Source organism: Nanorana parkeri, unplaced genomic scaffold (genome assembly GCF_000935625.1).
Source record: "Nanorana parkeri isolate BGI_ZX_2015 unplaced genomic scaffold, ASM93562v1 scaffold1774, whole genome shotgun sequence".
Lineage (NCBI taxonomy): Eukaryota > Metazoa > Chordata > Amphibia > Anura > Dicroglossidae > Nanorana > Nanorana parkeri.
The window spans coordinates 54771-69604 of NW_017308042.1; the positions used below are offsets into that span (position 1 = coordinate 54771).

Genomic DNA, 14834 nt, shown 5'->3' on the forward strand with positions numbered 1-14834 from the left:
CAACCGATGGTCTGCGGACCACCAGTGGTCCGCAGACCATCGGTTGGCGACCGCTGCCCTAGAGCTTCTTTACTCCTCCTCTACAGTGGTATATGAATCCTAGTGTCATCATGTTCTATACAAGTGTATAGACCCAAGTATGCTGGGGAAGATTCCATCTGTGCAGTAGAGGAGGAGACATGCTTCAGTGAACAGGGAAGCAGGTAGTTGGCTTAGCCATTCAGGTGAGTATAACTTTCTTTTCTTTTTAGTACCTAGACAAAAACAAACACTGAGCCCTTGCAGTGTGGGGGTAGCCCCACTGCAAGGGTTAATACGTTTTTTCCCTGGAGTTCTTCTTTACAGTTTGGAGCATAACAATCAGCTATGCTAAGTATCCTGCCCCATAGGGTGACCTTCAAAAAAAAAAAAAAGATCCAGTTCAACCACTCTGGGGAGAGGGTGGGAAGGAGAGAATCACAAGGCATCAGAACATCAAAGGTTATAAACTATACCATACTATAGACCATGTTTAGGAGGATTTGTACCCACAGGGGTCACTCTCTCATTAACCAGATCAACATTTTTTTTTTGAAGAAAACAATGTACATAATGGCACAGGTTATAACATTGCAAATCATAACAAACCAACCCTACGGAGGTAGTTTATCATATGGGAGGAAGGGGCAGCATTAGATGTCTAAATCTGGTGTTAGAAAGCAGATGAGGTATTGATTTAGGATTCCTATGATAAGGTTCTACCCCTGCAGTCCAAGCTACCTTTAAGTCAAACAGCAAACCTTAAAGAGTATTTACACTTTTGCAGCCAAATTGGGATAACACCTACTTTGTATTTGTTACATGTTCTCGTTCACATTAAATTTTTTTTTTTTAAATTGCTGCTTACATAGTGCATTTTACTTGCTTAAAAATCCTACCTAGCTTCCCCTCTATGTCATGTTAAGGAGTGGGGAAGTCATATTTACGCTAATTAACTCTGCCTGTACTATGGTGGCAGATTTGACTGTTTTAAAGAGAATAAACCTAATCTGAATTGAAAATAGAGGGTCAAACTGAGAGACAAACTGCTTAGTGTAGATTGGAATCTGAACAAAGGCCTTCACTAAATAAACATTTAAAATGTAAGAAAAAAATGTTTTTAGGTATGCTGTGTGACTGCAGAAGTAGAACTACACTTGAACACACAAAAGGACATTGTTAAAATAAACATTAAACAGAAGTCATCAACTTGCACAGTATATTAATAGTCTTAAAGGAGCTCCAGTTATGCTGGTGGTTAATCCAGAGAAGATGTACAGGTATGCACTAATCCTGCAGCCTGGTTAGTTGGATAGCGAAACATCCATGTAGCAGCACTGTAAAAAGAACATAACTGTTTAATAAAGGTTAAAAGTAATGCAATTACAGGATATTTAAAAACATCCTGCCTGTCACACATCAGATGGAAGTTTGATCTCAGCTGCTGGTCCAAGATTGTTATCAGGATAGATGGCACATGGAGAGAGCAGAGTCCAGTCCAGTAAGATTCCAGATAACCTGTGCTGGAAGACACTGATCTGATCCAGTGGCTGAGCAGTGTTGTAGCTGGCTCTCCAAGGCTTGACAAAGGAGGTGAACCTCTGAAATGTGTCACCTAGCAGTGTCTGAGACCTGATGACCTGGAAGTACTCAGCAGCTGTGATACCACCTTGAGAAGAACCAGCAATAGCACTGCTCAGCCACTGGATCAGATCTGTGTCTTCCAGCACAGGTGAGCTGGAATCTTTCTAGACTGGACTCTGCTCTCTCCATGTACCGCCTATCCTGATAACAATCTTAGACCAGCAGCTGAGGTCAGACTTCGATCCGGTGTGTGACAAGTGAGAGGTTTCTAAATATCCTGTAATTGCATTACTTTTAACCTTTATTTAACAGCTACTTTTATACTGCACTTAGATATGTGCACCAAGTTTTTATGTTCTTTTTACAGTGTTAAAATAAACATTAGAAAGTAAAGTTCTCACTGGGATAGCCAAGAGAACACAGTCATGCTTTGACGGTGTCCATTGTCCAGTTGTCTACAGTTGAGAGGTAGTCAAAGGGCCACAACGTGAAAGTGGCAGCAGATCCATATATGGAGAACCCATGAAATCTATGCAGCAAAGAATCACATATTTGAACAAAAGGGTGGAGAATAGGTCTGTTGGAGTGTACAACATTTTCATGTACGAAAGCTGCCGAACAGATATCTTCAAATCTTGATTGCATTGCTCATCAAATAGACCAACTGTGTGTTGTTCATGCCTGGTGCATGGCAGGGGAGATGAGAAAGGTGATATTCATTCATCTGGACAAGACCTCAAGCGTTACACCCTGTGGTGTTGATAAGGGTGTAGGCACATTGGGAATACATGTCAAGATATCCAGATTTTGCATATGAATGTGACTGGCCATTGTCTAAAGATCAAAGGACAAGGTGTTGACCTAGGCCAAGGACTGATCTGCAGTACGATGATGCCCCCTGCTGGAGGACTACAGTGCGTGTGGATAAATATGAAGGACCATGCCGATTGGCCGAAAGACATTTAAGGGACATGCGGAATTCTGGGTAAAGGAGGTGTCGATGTATGTGTATGAATGGGTATAAAAGTCCGTGCGTGCCAATATTGCTCTCTCTTTGAGCCCAGCCAGGATATAGGAACCAGAGGACGGACTTGCTGTGTAAAGTATTCTCTTGATTGTCTTATTGTATCTGTTTGTATCTTTTATTATGTTTGATTAGATTTGTGTATAAATAAATAAGACCATTGCTTCTTTTAACCATTGTATCGTTATCATCATTGGAAGCAGAGAATAGCAAGTTAGCTTATTTCAGGAAGCCAAGGCAATTTAGACATTACAAGGTCCCTGAGGATGTAGACATGCTGGCCAATATATGGTCTGCGAGTGATCCAAGTACAGTCCTGGACCCCACAATCGTCCATGGGAATGTATACCCAGGGCACTCAGGAAACCATCTGTAGAACATGGCAACAAGAAAAGTATATCTTGAAGCTAGGAGACACTTTAATTGCTGTAAAGTTCTATGGGTCCAACGCTTGAGATGAGGGGACATTAGGAATCCTCTGGATGGGCCCAGGTGCAGAATTGGTTTGGGGCCAGTCTATAGAGGTAAGTTGAAGGAGAATCAGTTAATGCAAAAGGTCCAATATTTAGGCTGGGTGTATGACATCATTTGTTTTACAAGCCTTACAAATATGGAGACGGAATGCAAAAAAACTGTAGGGAATGCTATGTTCCTTTAGCAGGTTTAGCAGAGGTTTGGGTGCCAACCTTTGGTCCAGGGTGTGCTGAGACATATAAGTCATGGACAATTGGGAGTCCCAGTAGCATTGGGGAGTCCCTGAAGTCTTATCTTGTTGAGATGATTCTTGTTATCATGATCATCATGCAATAGGAAAAGTGTGTGGATAGGGGATTTGTGCATGTCTATGTGATAGTAGCTTGCAAAGTGGTGCAAGTTGTCTCCCAGTTAGAGGATTAAGTAAATATTGACTGAATGTCCTCCTTAAGTGATTGACTGACTTTAGAAGGGGTCTGGTGGCGAGAGGTCCAGGTCTATTGCAGGAGAGTCATGCAGCATGTCTACTGCGGAGATTCTGTATCTCCACAATGATAACTGGTGTGTGCTGATATGGTCCATTCCCCAGGCAGGAAGAAGGTGGAAATGCCTCTCCGGGGAGTCAATGATGCTGATTGAAGTAATGGCCTGTTTGTTCCACTGCCATGGTTGACACTATTTTTAGTGTCTGAGATGATAATTAGCTAAATTCCCCAAGCTTGTTAACATACATACATAAGGTAACAATGCAAGAGGTGTAAAGGGGGCCTTAAAGTGTAACTTCACAAATGTATCATTATATGTATTAATTTGAAGTATTGAAATAATAATTGCAACCTTTGTTATGAGAATATAAATGTTACCTTCCATGAACAGCAATAGCCGCGACACCAGTTTTCTCAATAATCTTCACCAGGCTGACAGTTTCTTCCACCTGAAATATGAAGGGTGGAAAGAAGCATCATAAGATTACATGTTCAACATTTAGAAAACATTGTTGGTAATGAAAAAAAAAAACAGACTGACGGCACAGTCACATTGGCGGGTTGCCGTGACTAGACGGCATTTCTTTTTCTGCTCGCGCACGCATGGCAGATAAAACCCGTCAGATGTAAAGAGCCGTTACCGGCTGTTTCACATACACACGATCGGCAGCTCTATAGCCTGCTGATCGTGTGTATGTGCTGGCTGTGTGACCCCCCCCCCCCCCCAAAGGAGATCAGCATCTTCCTCCTTGTTGATCTCCCTCCGTGCTGTGAATGCAGAAGTTATGTGTAATACATAACTTCCGCATTCACCTGCCAGTCATCTGGCTGCTATTGCCAGAGAGAAGAAGCTGATGAAGCAGATCTCTGCTTCATCAGCTTCTTTTGGAGTCCCCAGGTGACATAAGGGGTCTTAGAGACCCCCTAATATCTCCATAAAGAGGACCCGTCAGTGTGCCTTTGCTATTATATAGGGGGATTGGTATCCCCCTATGTAATAGCAATGACATTAAGTGTAAAAAACATAAACAAAGAGTTAAAAAAATAAAAAATCACATAAAATTTTTTTTTAAAAACCCCAAAAACGTTTAAGTCCCCCAACCCCCTGTTTACGCACATATAAATGTAAATATGCGTCTGGTGCACCAGAGCACTTAAACGACAATTGCGCTACACATGTTACATATCGCCACAAAATTCGGAGTGTGAGCAATAATTTTAGGCCCATCAATCACTGATAACACTAAACAGATGGTAAAAGCTTTTAAAGCGTCGCCTATGGCCAATTTTGGGTATTGTAGTTTTTTGAGGTTTCGCGTGCGCACGCAATTTTAGGGCTTGACATGTTTGGTGTCTTTTTACGTGACGTGACCCCGTCGTTTATATTTTACCAAAAGATTGGGTAATAATAAATGTTTTATCATTTAATATAGGCTAAAGTTTTTTGTTTTTTTTAATGTCGGTAATTTTTCCTTAATATAGTAAAAAATAAAACCCCCAGTGGTGATTAAATACCACCAAAAGAAAGCTCTATCTGTCCCCAAAAAATGGTATACAATTTATTTCAGTACAGCGTTGCATGACGGAATAAATGTCAGTCAAAGTACCGCAGCGCTGAATACTGAAAAATGGCCTGGATGGAAAGGGGGTTTAACACCGCGGACTTCATGTGGTTAAGGGAAACATAAACTGAGCTATTAAACACTGACCCCCTACAGATCATATGTTTGTAGATAACTGGGGACACATACTACTATGTGTCCCCAGTTATGAATGAACAGGCTGTGATCTACATCACAGCCTGTTCATTCAAGAATTTAATCCGATCACTCCAGTGTTTGTAAATAACTGGGGACACATAGGGGGTTATTCACAAAGCTGCCGCAGTCAGCCGTGTGATTAACCAACACGGAGTGAAGTGAGCCGAACGCTGTTCGGCTATTCACTTCAGGCTTGTACAGCTGATTTCTGCCGTACACCGTCTTGCTGTGGCTGGGTTTGGGTCAGCCGACCCTAAGTGCAGAAGGATTTCAACTCGGCTGAGCCGAACCTCTGGCAGGCTACTCGCTACTGTTCGGCCTATTCTCATAGGGGCCGAACAGCAGTGAGTGAATGCATGCAATTGGCCATCAGCCAGGCGTGAGATGATGGCTGGCTCCACCAAGCTGCAAGTAGCAGGTTGTCGGCCGTTCGGCTAGCTTCGGCTTTCACCTCGGCTCAGTCGAGCCGAAACATAGTAAATATCTTACTATCAGCAGTTTGTGAATGAATGGGAAGCCTCTGTACTGATTTCTTTTTTTCTGTTAAAAAAACATGAAATTAACTGTGGCAGCGCATGGCAAAGCTTTGTGACTCATTGCCGTGCATTGTGATACCTTGTGTTGCAATTAAATATACGCCTGTATCATTTTATCACAACACAAACACCAACACAGCGTAAGAACAATTGTTAACATAAGTCGCTTTTTTACACTTTTGCATACCTTCATTTTTTTTACTTTTCGCAAAAAGGCGCAATTACAAATGTGTATAGGCGCAATTAAAAAATATTTTTTTTGTGAACGGATACTGCTTTTAGTGTGTTTTATCAATTGAATTGTGTATTTTTATCGGTTTAATATTAATTTGAGAAACATTTGCGCAATTATCGCACGGCCTACAAATTTAGTATCACCATCTTTTTATTCTACCGGGCCTGCGCTTTCAGAAAATATATGGTTTGGGGGGTCTTTTACAAACGCTAGCAACGCAGTAGTTGAAAATCAAATCAATGGGAAAAATTGCAAAAATGGCTTGGCCAGCTGAATTGAAAAATGTTTCGGAGGGCTTGGCAGCGAAAGGGTTAAGGGCAAACACAAAAAGTCTCTATCCACAGAGTATCCTTCCCCTGTTACACAAGAAAGCTTCCAGCAGCAACATAAAAGACAGTCTTTTGTTCACATAAAGGCCAACATTTACATGTACTTCTCATGATAATCAGCTTTCTTCAGCATATACATTCCTTAGTATTGCTCAGTAGCTTTCCTCAGCTCCAGGCACACCTCTCCAGAGCTCCAGATCCCAGCTACAATTCTGAAAATCTGGAGGAATCTGAAAAGGCCAGGTTCTTCCTTATATAATGGTTTACTCTCTGGACCGAGGTACCAAGTCGACCCAGTACGACCTTTTTACGTGTGCGTTTCCACCCATAACCTTGCACTTTCCTCAGGCCCACATCCTTCCTCTTTTTTACATAGCCTTTATCGGTCATTACCCAGACAGTCAACCCGGTAGCATTCCCTCTGTCATCTCTATGGTGCTTATCACTGCCGAACTCCTGGCAGCCCGTTGCTACGCTAACCCCGTCAATCGCTTTGGGGTCCCTAGCAGTCTTCCCATTGACCCATTTGGTCACCTCACACCGTTCAAGACTCAGGTCCTTGTCAGTAGGGAATTTTCTGACCACCACTCCCTCGTTACTGACCCATTCAGTTTCAGTGTTGTTGCTCCCAGCAACCAACCCCAATCGCTTTAAAATAGCACCTTTGTTATTGTCAGTTTTTGTATGAACCACATTTAGCCATTGCCATTGTACCAGTACCTTCTGGCGTTTTCACCACATCCTTTTTAACCCCTTTTGAGTTACAGGTGACATTATTCGGGGTAACCAAACCCTTACAATTTTTAATTTAATTATATGTTTCACCCATCTCACCATTATCAGTGGCATAGTCGGGCAACACAGTATTTGTAGAGGAACCACACCCCTGGGAGTGTTCCTCTTCCCCAGCAACTTCACGGTTCCCCGTTTCTACTGGCAACTGTGCAGGGGCTGTCGCTCCTTAGGGCCACCCAAATAATTTTTAACCCTGTCCTGGGTTTCGGACAGAATTTCTGCTGCTTTCTCACTTTTACTTGGCCCGTCCACCTGGTGAATTATAGCAGCTGCCACAGCATTCGCACCCTCTTCTACCAGCTGATCAGCAGCTGATCCTTCTGGCACAGCAGAAATATTGTGCGTCCCGTCACTGTCTAGCACAGGACCATCAGTTACCATCCGTACATCATTTTTATCTGTTTCCATTTTGTTTGGCAATATCTCATGTTTGTTTATCTCTGGGGTCTCAGACAATACATCTCCCCCTAGAGGTAACAAACATTTAGGCAACTTATTCCAATCTATGCTGTCTGGGCTCCCATCAAACTTACCCTATCCTTCTAATGAGCCCCTCTGAGATTTCCAAGGATATTTCTGTTGCACCCACTCTGGTAGCAAACAATGCATTTCCATCCCGGCGCATTTTTAACAATTTTTACATCAACATTAACTTTTTCCACAGTAGTAATGTTCAAATCCCCCTTTGGATTAAAAAAAAACACACATTATCACAGGCATTTTTAACACTTGCCTCTCCATATTCCTGTGCACCAAGTAGAGGCAAGTCTCTCATACAATGTTCCATGGGCCGCTCAACTAGCGTTACTCCCATCTCACGCCTAAGTTTACAGTCAGTCTTTTTGGCTACAGGACAAACAGTTCCAGCAAACAATTCAGCAAAGTCAGTCTTACCACCCCTCTCAGGCACCGTGGTTAACTTAATTTGAGAGCGCTGGTTCTGTGTTGACTTTTTCCACTACTCTCTGGTGCCCCCTGTAGGCTCCAAGGAACTTTCCCATGCATTGCTATGGACAACTGCATGCACATTAGCCTCATGGTTTAGACTGGCGGGTTCGGACTCCTGCCCACCAGTATCTCCGGTGGTACCCCACAGCTCAGAGCATGTCACACACCCATGACCCCATCGGCCACATGGTGCACAAGGTACTGCATAATTTTTATCACATGCGTTTCCCTCCTGGGAGCTCCTGGCAGGTAGAAATGCACCTACAGCTTGAACATAATGCTGAGCTACAACTCCACTGCAGCTTTTCACTTGTGGTGACAACCTTTTCCTGGTTGCAATGGGAGATGGCACTCTCCCGTTGAACACACTTTGGCTCTCCTGGTTGTACTGGATCCTCTCTCCAGGTATCTTTACTAGGCTCCACTCCTCTGCAGGCAACATCCATGGCACGCGGTCAGCAATCCGGCGTTCATTGGCATTGCTACCGACAACTGCGCCCCTGCTGAGCCTCTGTTCAGCCCCTCACTCTCTCCAGGCATTCAGAGCGGGCTTCTCCACTGTAATAGCTGGGGTCAACGCCGCCAAATGCTGCTTGCGCCAATCCATGGCAGACAATCGGTTTTGTGCAATCCACTGCATTTTTGCACACTGTGTTCCACAGTCCACAGAAAATTTTAGAGCACTGTCTCTTTAAAGACTTGCTTTTCTCCTGCAGGCCTTGACTCACCTGCTTTACACAGCAAGCAATCTCTGCTGTTTTAACTAAAGCAACAGTTTACCAGAACTTCTTTTCCAGGGACTCCAGTCTCTACACACTCTGCCCTTTTTATGTCAGTTCTCTGCATTCACAACTTCTTCCATTTTCCTGGGTCCTGTACCTTTAAGGCCTCTGTGAGAGCATGGGCGGTACCACAGTGCATCCCACTTCTGACACCCCTTGTAACAAGGACTACTCGACTGTAGTCCAGAAATGCAAGTAAATCGCAGTTTGTTAAGGGCAAACACAAAAAGTCTCTATCCAAAGGGTAACCTTTCCCTGTTACACACTACAGTTTCCAGCAGCAACATAAAAGACAGTCGTTTGTTCATATAAAGGCCAACATGTATGTACTTCTCATGATAATATGCTTTCTTTAGCATATATATTCCTTAGTATTGCTCAGTAGCTTTCCTCAGCTCCAAGCACACCTCTGTGCGATACTCACACTGCTCTCCCAGCAGTGTGTCCAACAGGTCCTAGGGTCACCGACCTTCCTGGCCTCTCCCAACCGGGCAGTTCCTTGAGCGTCCAGCACGCACCTGAGTCTGCTGTGGTTGTGTGCCTCCTGCACACACACAACTCCTACCCTGAGCTCTGGGCTGGCTTCTTAATGAGGCTGCTCTCAGCCACCTGATCAGCCCAGGCTGGTCATTGACAACACGTGGCCCTAGGACTGGAGATTTCCTCCCACCCAGAGCTCTAAGAAATCTCCAGAGCTCCAGATCCCAGCTACAATTCTGAAAAACTGGAGGAATCTGAAAGGCCAGGTTCCTTATACTGTATAATGGTTTACTCTCTGGACCCTCTCAGCCCCTCTGGCTGAGAGTCCTGGGTGCCATAGTTGCCAAACTACACCGTGGCATTGGCTTACACTGCCACAATAGATACATCTGCTATAGGCAAATCTGGCTCTTCACCAATCTCTAAGGTTTTGCAATCTCAAGGTTCATTTTACTGCCACTTTAATGACCCTCTCCCCAGTAACATATTCTTATCTTCCACACCATTCAGCCGCCAAGAGTGAATATAATCCCTGCATAAGTAATACAGTGCTGTTTGGCTCAGTGCTATCTCATGGATTTTGTCTCATGTGCCTTCCTTCCCGAAAATACCAGCCATTCCCCTTGGTTCCTTCCTGAATGAAGCAGTAGTGGAAGTGAAGGAAAATCTTGGGGTGTATAGGACTGTAATGATTTTCTTTTTTTTTTTTCTAAACTGGAAAAGTCCTTTCTGTAGCACTTATGACACTGGTTTCTCTTTGTTACTATAAACTACACCAACTTTGGGGCTAAGCACCACCTATTCACCATCTCAATGTCATATGAGAGCACTTATCAGGTCATTGGATAGGGATACACTGGTTGTGGGGGCTTACCCAAAAGGCAGGGAAGTCAAGCCCTAATAAAGTGAAATCAGAATTAGAGGGCTCACAGCAGATAATTTCCCCACAAGCCCTGGGGTGTTGGTTGTGGGGGTGCGGGCAAGGGGGCTTATTCACATTGGGGTACCCCTTTAATAAAGCGGCACCCAGATGTGCGCTCCCCCCCTTATGAATGAGTAAGGGGTACTGTACATTCACTAAAGGGTTAAAGTAAATGTTTAAAAAAGATGCTAGACTTTTTAAAAAATTCCTTTAATTGAAAAAAAACCAAAAGACAAGTTTTTGACAAGTCTTTTATTCAGAAAAAAAAAGCTGCACCCGTGGCTCAGCTTTTTATGCAACTCTCTCCCCCTATGCCCGACGATCGGGACCCACCCAGTGCCCCTGCTTCTTCCTCCACCCGGGACATTGCCATATACTTTACACGGCGCCCACACAAAAACGCCGCCACAGCAGGCCGCAAAATGGCGCCGAAAGTTGTTCCGGCAAAGAAGGCCGGGACAGATCATCTGCAACCGCAGACGCCAGCCCAAGCCTCCGCTCCCCAGTCCGCTCCACTGGACAGAAATTGCTGGACTCCCTACAGCCTCTCCAGTCCTCTGGGACCCAGATTCCCTCCATGACCACCCCTGATTTGCCACCGCCGGCGTTTCTCATGGACACAGAACAGCCTGCAGCCACATAGGTGCGCAACCTTCTCACTGCCTTCCGAGCAGACTTTGACTCCTGGGCCACAAGATTAGAGGGGGCTCTGAGAGGGGAGGTAAAAGAACTCAACCAGGGGATTACTGCCACTGACTCCCATCTGTCAGGCCTGTCGGCCTCAGTCTTAGCACAGGAGACCAGGCTGGTGTCCCTAGAAACGGCCCAAGCCACACACCGCTCCCACCTCCAACAGTTGCATCTGCGAATGGAAGATGGCAAAAAGCGGAGCAGGTGCAATAATATTCGTTTGCGGGGGATCCCGGAGGCTACCCAGGGCCCTGACCTACATGCTACGGTAACCGCTATCCTTAATTTGGCCCTAGGGAAGTCACCTACTGATGCCATTGAGCTGGATTGGGTGCATCGTGTCACAGGGATTAACCTGGGGAACCCCAACCGTGTGAGGGACGTCCTCTGTCGGGTACACTTTTTTGCCATTAAGGAGGAGATCCTCCGTGTCGCATTGTACCGGTTGTCACAATTGGTTCTACCACACTACAGCCACTAGGGGACAGGGGACTGGGTGGACCCAGAGACCTACCGGAGTCCCGACTTGAGTGAGGGTGTGAGCTGCCGGGCGCTGGCTCCTAACTGGCCCTCAGAAGGGATGTAGGCACATGGCAACCCCACTTGCTGTACGCACTGAGACCTTCTGTGCTATCCTGTTACATAATACACTGTTTAATGCTGTTTCATTGCTTATGCATGTTATCTTGGGTACGAGTTCCCCCGCTGGGGATGGCACCGACCATGTTGTCCGTGGACGGGGTTCTCCTCTCTTGGCGAGCTCTGTCGTGGTTCGCCCTCCCCCTTCCCCCCAGTGTACTCCCGCGGTTGGTGGGGCACGGGGATTGGGGGGCCACCCTGATAGACCTCCTTGGCTCCCGGGCGTGGGACCAGGGTGGGTCCACGTTGGTGCTTATATGGTTTTGTATTTTTGTATCTTTATATTGTTGCAATACCGTCTCGATTTGATCTCACTAGCTAGGGGGATGATAATAATCTAGATAAACTAGCCCTAAGGGCTTATGAGTCCCGAGACAAATCTGGGAAGGCCCTAGCTCAGTCTTTACACCCTAGACCCGCCTCTGTTTATATCCCTCGCATCCAATCCGCATCTGGTACCCCTGTCAGCTCACCTTTAGGTATTCAACACACCTTTGCAGATTTCTATAGCTCCCTTTACAACCTCCCGGAGTCAGCCGTTCCTTCTTTGGACCTCGCTGAGGAGGTTGCGGCGTATATTCGACATACGGTCCTCCCGCCCCTGGAAGACTCGGACGCCGAGGCCTTGGAGTCCCTTTTCACCATGGAGGAACTGCTTTTTGCGCTCAAATCGACCCCAACCGGTAAGAGCCCGGGTCCTGATGGCTTCACGGTGAAATTTTTCAATTCATTCTGTGATAAGCTGACTCCCTTCCTCCTACAGGTGTTTAATTCTATCGCACCTGGTGCCTCTTTTCCTACTCAATTGCTGGAGGCGCATATCTCGTTGATCCCTAAGCCTGGTAAGGATCATACTCTTTGTACAAACTACAGACCGATCTCCCTTCTCAATGTGGACGTGAATATGTTTGCCAAATTAATTGCCAACCGGCTGAAGCCGCTTCTCCCAGGAGTGATCCACACAGATCAAGTGGGGTTCGTACAGGGTAGGGAGGCACGAGATAACACCATCCGGACACTTCTGCTGATGCACTTTGCTAAAACATCTGGCATACCACTATGCCTCCTGTCAGTGGACGCAGACAAGGCGTTTGAACGCCTGGACTGGTGGTTCCTCCAACAGCTTGGGATCTGACCCGCCATGTTGCGAAACATAATGGCCCTATACTCCTGCCCATCCGCTGGGGTCCGAGTCAACGGCTCACTTTTCCCTAGCTTTAAGATCTCTAATGGCACCCGGCAGGGCTGCCCGTTATCGCCTCTACTTTACATTCTCACCACGTAACACCTGGCGGTTGCCCTCCGGCAGGACTCTGCTTTCCAGGGCCTGCAGGTGGAACCCCACAATTCCAAACTGGTGCTGTTCGCAGACAATCTACTACTTTATGTGACTCAACCCCATATCGCCATGCCCACGATTTTGCGCGAGTTCCAACGTTTCAGCTCTCTGAGTAACTTTCGGGTCAACCTTACTAAGTCGGAAATCCTAAATGCATCCTTGGGGATGACAGGCCTGTGCCTCCTGACTGACAATTACCCCTTTCGTATTTGCACTACCTTGTTAAAAATACCTAGGTGTTGCTCTCCCGACTGATCTAGCAGACCTATACTCTGCTAATTTTCGCCCCTGCTTGAAAAGGTTATTCTAGACCTCGCTACCTATGACCACAAACACATTTCTTGGCTGGGGGGGATTAATGCACTCAAAATGGACATAGTACCTAGATTTCTTTAGCTATTCCAGACAGTACCTATCGCCCTACCGCCTACCTATCTGAAACAAGTCCAGCAGGTCTTCACAAAGTTTGTGTGGGGCTCTGTGCGTCCGCGACTCAGTTATCAGTCGCTGGCCCTTCCCGAAACGCAGAGGGGGGGGGGGGCGAGTGCACCAGATATCTTTCTTTACCACGGCTTTGCCGTGTTGACCGGTGTAGTTCACTGGTTCCACAGAGGTGGAGAGAAACAGTGGGTCAGACTGGAGGAGACACTAAAGCAGGTGATTTGCTGGCATTGCCCTGGGTACCCCTTGGATCCAGACTGGTGCACTCCTCCCTGCCCCTATTGACAGCCCATGTCTTGAAGCTGTGGGATCGCTGTGTCTCTAAACACACCTTGTCGGCTTACATAGGCCCGATGACCCCTTTATTTGGGAACTCGATCTTTCCTCCGGCCCTGACTGGATATTCCTTTGGTAGATGGACAAAGGCCTCCCATTGCAGGGTGCTCTCGGCATTGCAGGCACAACCTCTAACAGGGGAGACCTGCCCTGACCCGGGGGACTGGTTGTCGGAGGGACAATTTCGCTCCTTTGTTTCCTCACTCCAAGGACCAGAAAGCTGCGGCGGGGAGCCAACAGAGTTTCACTCCCTCCTTCTGGCCTCTACGCCTCACTCCCATGTAGTCTCCCTTCTCTACTCCATCCTCTCACTCTTAGCCTCCCCTACCTTACCCACCTATACGTCTACTTGGGAATGCGAACTGGACCTCACCTTTACGTCTGCTGACTGGGAGAAGTCGTTTGCCCTCACGCATTCCCTTTCCATCGCTAGCAGGGCCCATGAGAAGAATTTTAAAATACTCACTAGATGGTACAGATGTCCTACGGTCCTCCACTGGTATTATCCTGCAGTGTCTGATTCCTGTTGGAGATGTGGCACATCCCCGGGAAATATGACTCATATTTGGTGGAGCTGTCCTCAACTCCAAGGATTCTGGCGGGAAGTGTTTGGGATATACCTCAGAGTGACAGGAACAGTAATTGCAAACAACCCCAAAATTCTGGATGGCTCAAGGGGACGAAGAAGGGTGTTCTGCAAAACTTTCTCACAGCGGCCAGGACTGTTATCCCGCGCCACTGGCGTACATCGGTGATCCCTACCCTTGTGGAGTGGGTTGTGGAGATGGACCATATTGCTGACCTAGAAGGCCTCTTGGCAGGAGAACGTGATGCTGGAGACAAGTATGTTCACACATGGTCCGCCTAGATTGTTTTCAGAAACTCTGACGGCTTCCTGACTGCCCTCTCACTTTAATATGCCTCCCCGAGGCTGCCATTGGGATGCCTGGAAGGGGGTAGGAGATTGTCATCCCGTCACTTGACCCCTTCTCAGCTCAACTTGGTCTCTTTCCTCCT

The 14834-nt window shown here is 46.3% G+C and overlaps 1 protein-coding gene across 1 annotated transcript in view; it reads right to left on the reverse strand.

Moving 5' to 3' along the window:
* LOC108799633 (tRNA-dihydrouridine(20) synthase [NAD(P)+]-like) overlaps positions 1-14834 on the reverse strand; it is a 259781-nt gene that overhangs the window by 26269 nt on the left and 218678 nt on the right. Inside the window, exon 7 of the mRNA XM_018571523.1 lies at positions 3964-4034. Coding sequence (XP_018427025.1) covers positions 3964-4034 — 71 coding nt within the window. The remainder of the gene's footprint in view (positions 1-3963; positions 4035-14834) is intronic.